Raw genomic sequence first — 4,870 nt, forward strand, 5'->3', positions numbered from 1 at the left:
TTAAATTGGAATGGTAGATCCGATGGTATCAGAGGGATTCGGGGAATCAATACATCTTCTCCGGTACCACATCCTGTGAGTATTGTGCACTCTATTATGAAAGTTTTCAGTGATTTTACCATCAAACGCGTGCCATTGCAAAGTTTAGGTGGACTTAGGTTTCTTAATAAAATAACAGGACAACCTATTTTCAGCTCCATTTTGTGAGGAGGGAGTCCAGACGGGTTCAAAGAATTTAGAAATTCTGTAGGAAATTGAACAGCTTCTTCCAAATCGAGAACAGTATCGACCGAGTAGTATATTTTCGTCGGCGCATCAATCTTTGAAATAATCAAGTTATTTACTTCATCTACTTGTTCGTTAGTTGGTGACAGCATAGCTCTTTCTTTAAACCAAGATATTGTCTTACAACTTATGTTATCAATGTCAGGATAGACATTGTTGACTAACTCTTTGATGTTGTCTATCAAAACACAAAGGTTTTCTAGGTTAATCCTTCCCTCACTTTGTGTTAATTCTCCATTGCCAACTTTTAGCAGCATCTCTGGAAATAGCCTGTTCTCACGTGAAGATGACGAAATCCTCATATTAGTTTTAAGCTCTAATTTATTGGCATGCAACCAAAGGTGGGATCTTTTTAGCGAAGCATTTATTTCGTCAGCACGTGTTCCTTGAGTCACAACTGGTAGTATTTGACGGAAATCTCCTGAGAACAGAATTGTACATCCACTCATAGGTGCATTTTTGTTGCGCAAATCGCGCATTGTCCTATCCAGTGCTTCCACGGACGTCTTGTTTGACATGGTAACTTCGTCCCAGACTATTAATGAGCAGTCACGCATCAATTTTCCTGTATTGCTCTGTCTAGAAACACTACAGACGCTGTTATCATCATCGGTGGCGATTTTCAGCGAGTGCTTCATTGTAGAGTGTGTGGTTCGGCCTCTTTCCAAAAGAGTAGCGGCAATGCCGGATGACGCAACAGCTAACGCAATTTTTCCGGTAGATCTCAATTACTAATTACTGATGAAATATCTTGAAAAATATTGTTTTTAATTATATGCTGTAAAGAGCCATATACATAGATCTATATGAAAACAACAATGTATTTAAGGTATTTAATTGGATAAGGATTAATGTTGTACCCATTTGTTGAAATCGCTTCGAAAATAAGCTATTAGTTGTCGTAAAAAGTAAATGACAAAAAATGTTATTGTATGGAATCGATAGCAAACTAAACGCGCTCCGAATCAATAAAAACTATTCAAAAACTGTATTTTAATTATGTGCGATTTACTAATATAGAACGTGAAAATAGCGTTTTATTTCGCTGTAAAATTGTATGTACATATAATAACATGGAATTCAGTACATACATAGATACATATGTACATACGTCCGAAATGAAATAATGCGAGCGATTCGTAAATACATGCATACATACGTCACCATACGATGTAATTCAACATCAATGAGGTGTGGTGAGATTATCGCTTAACGCCTATTGCTTCATTCGGTTGACAGCGAACACACACACAAACAGCTTTTTTTGGAAAAAGAGCTGCTTTTGTTTAAACAATTTTGGTTAAATAACAAATAAATCAATTTTTTTTTTTTGATGCAGAACGAAAGTAAATATTTCAAAGTTAAACTTCAAGAAAGTTTCATTTTAATTGGTTGATTCGTTTATGATTTATGGCCGTGAAAACAAAAAAATAAAAAATTATGTTTTTTTGCCACATTTTGACCGATTGCCACGCCCCCTTTATATATTTCTTCACATTATATAGATATAAACCTTCCTCTTCAATCAATCTATCTTTAAAAAAACGCATCAAAATCCGTTGCGTAGTTTTAAAGATTTAAGCGAATAAGGGGACATAGGGACAGAAAAAGCGACTTTGTTTTATAATAATATATGTAGTGATACTGTTTTTTCTAAAATATTATGTGCCTAACTCTACTTTATGAAATGTCCGAGTTCTTTTTTGTCACGTATTTTCCAAATTTTTTTGTTTGTATTTTCTATGTACAAATGAGGCGAAGTTTGTTTATGTTTATAGTAGTTTTGAAAAATGCGCTTGAAGCACGAAATTAAATTTGACAGTTTAATATATACAGTCGAACTTCCATATAGTGAATTCGCACGGGACCTGAAAATCACTTCACTATATAGAAACTTCATTATAAAGAAACATTGATTTTTTATGTAATTTTATTTAAAATAATCAGTGAGTTTGGTTTGAATTACAGCCTTCCATTTTTCATTTTCAATAAAAGCTTCCAAATCATGTAGAGAGTTGAAAACATTAATCGGCACGTCACTCCTCATTTCCACAAAGGTTCTAATTACGCTAATGGATGAAGCAGCTTGTATCAACGTAGGTAATGCCTCCTCAGTTTCTGCCAATTTTTCAACGGTCAAATCGTGTTCATCGTTATCTGAAATAATATTTACATATTAAATTTTTGTTTGACTATAAAAAGATAAATGCTTACCAGGTTCAGCTGGAACTCCGCGACTTTCAAAAATGCTGTTGAGAATATCTTCTTCGGATGGGTTGTCCGAAGTCTGCACACCATTATCAACATTTACGTATGTAGTCATCAAACGATGCTTCGATATTTGCTACTTTTTTAAATGAAGACTGTAAAGCAGCCAAATCTGATATTGAAAGAAGGTCCTCTTCAGCCCAATGCTCAAATGGAATCTGCATAGCATCTTTTGAAAATCCAGCCTTTTTAAAACAGTTGGCAATTGTTTCTGGTTTAACATAGATATTCCATACATTGCTAAGATTTCGAACTGCTTGCAGCAAGTCTATGGCCATAACAGAATTTCCCTCATCCACTTGAGTCAATATATTCGTTAAAATTCGTTTTCTGTAATGTTGTTTCATATTGTAGAGAATGCCTTGGTCCATTGGTTGCAGTAACGAAGTCATGTTGGGAGGAAAATAAGCGAGATGAATGTTTCTCAACTTGTCTCTTACATCTTTAGGGTGGGCAGTGCAGTTATCAACAAAAAACAACACCTTTCTGTTTTGATCACAAAATTTTTTGTCGAGTTTTACAATCCATTTCGTAAAAATCTCACTGGTCATCCATGCTTTTTTGTTAAACTCATAATCGACACCTAAAGATTTTATTCCCTTGAAGCACCTCGGATTTTTGGCCTTTCCGATTACCAGCAATTTTAGCTTTTCTGATCCAGTCATATTGCTTCCCACCAGGACAGTTATTCTCTCCTTGCTTTGCTTCCCACCAAAGCATTTTTCATTTTTGAATGCCAGTGTTTTAGTTGGCAAGCATTTGAAAAACAAAGCAGTCTCGTCGGCATTAAAAATGCCGTTAATGTTGTAATTTTCAATTAATTTCGGTAAGACGTTCGTTACCCATTCATCACGGTTTTCTATGTTGGCGTCAGCACTTTCCCCACATAATGTCTTTTGAATAACGCCATGCCGACTTTTGAACTTGTCTAACCAACCTGTACTTGCCTCAAATTCGTGGTGTCCTAGTGCTTCCGCAAAATCTTTGGCCTTTTGCTTCAATAATGGTCCACATAAAGGGAGATTCTTACCACGTGCAACGAGTAACCATTTCAGCATTGCTTCGTCAATATCCTCAAAATGACAAGGTCGAAGTCTTTTGCGTTTGGTATTTACTGCCAAATCCTCCGCATTTTTTAAAATCACTTCCTTATTTTTTAAAATATTTGATAAAGTGCTGGGAAGAACTCCGAATTCATTGGCAATATCTTTTAATCATTAATAACTTTTTTTCAAGCGAAATGCTGCTTCGATGCGTCATTTTAACTTCAATCACTGAATAAAACTGTAATAGCTCAGCTTTTTCTGTTTTAATTTTGGGATTCCCCTCATTACAGTTTGTCCACATCTAACTGTAATTTTTTGCAACAGAAAACTTTTGAAAAAATTCACTATATGGAGACAAAAACTTAGGACGCTTGAATTTCCAGCTGTAAAATTTGTTCATTGTATAGAAAACTTCACTATATAGAAATTCATTATAAGGAGACAAAAATACACCGAAAGTAGAACGAAAAAGCAGTGTCTTCGAAACCAGTTCATTATAAGGAGAGCTTCATTATATGGAACTTCACTGTAGAGAAGTTCGACTGTATTTTTTGATTTCAAACCATATCACTTGGGTTATTTATTGAACCACTGTATATATATACAATATATATACGTATATATACATATATAAATAAGTATAAATGTATATAAATATAATGAAATACCCCATATATAATTTCTTGTTGAGTTGTAAATGCTTCGCGAATCTTTAGCCATTCAAAGAGCCATTTCGGATTATTCGTTTCAATATAAAAATATTTATTAACAATTTCCTTTAGCGTCTCGTTCTCATGCTCCTAACACGCTTATATCAAATACATGCCCACAAAAATACTGTATGAGGTATCGACTTATTATTCTACATTGGAGTTTGATGGATTGTTGGGTTTTTAATCCATTTCGGCGGAAGTTCCACTAACAGAACTACAAAAATACTGCATTCATACCGAACTAATTACTTACACGTTCCTATTTTCAGTGACATACATACGTACTGCATGAATTTATACATATATGTATAGTAAATAAACTGGAAATATATATGTATGTAGTTATAGTTATATTCTCAATTATATTGAATAAAAACAATTGTTAAAAGTTCTGTGAAGTTTGGTACTTGAGTGTTTCGGCAAATATCATTGATGATCAAACAGTTCGCGACAAATGAACGCCATTTTGTAAATTTTTGAAGTCGATTAGACGATAAGAATAAGTAAAATTTTAAGTGTCGCAAAACATAACACAAAACGAGCAGTCCAACCTGCAAC

At 34.2% G+C, this 4,870-nt stretch overlaps 1 protein-coding gene across 1 annotated transcript; it reads right to left on the reverse strand.

Moving 5' to 3' along the window:
• Nucleotides 1-2,145: 2,145 nt before the first annotated feature.
• Nucleotides 2,146-2,768, reverse strand: LOC128858294 (uncharacterized). Its single transcript, XM_054094449.1, has 2 exons — nucleotides 2,500-2,768; nucleotides 2,146-2,442 (listed from the first exon to the last, which is right to left on the reverse strand). The coding sequence occupies exons 1-2, from the start codon at nucleotides 2,606-2,608 to the stop codon at nucleotides 2,216-2,218; spliced, it is 336 nt and encodes a 111-aa protein (XP_053950424.1). The 5' UTR covers nucleotides 2,609-2,768; the 3' UTR covers nucleotides 2,146-2,215.
• Between the last annotated feature and the right edge of the window lie 2,102 nt (nucleotides 2,769-4,870).

Source organism: Anastrepha ludens, chromosome 2, assembly GCF_028408465.1.
Source record: "Anastrepha ludens isolate Willacy chromosome 2, idAnaLude1.1, whole genome shotgun sequence".
In the NCBI taxonomy this organism is placed as follows: Eukaryota; Metazoa; Arthropoda; class Insecta; order Diptera; family Tephritidae; genus Anastrepha; species Anastrepha ludens.

Excerpts from the sequence above, each read along its gene's own strand:
- LOC128858294 (XM_054094449.1), bottom strand. The coding sequence starts at position 2,608 with ATGACTACATACGTAAATGTTGATAATGGTGTGCAGACTTCGGACAAC. Across the intron at positions 2,443-2,499 it reads CGGAGTTCCAGCTGAACCTG|ATAACGATGAACACGATTTG; the intron begins GTAAGCATTTAT and ends ATATTATTTCAG.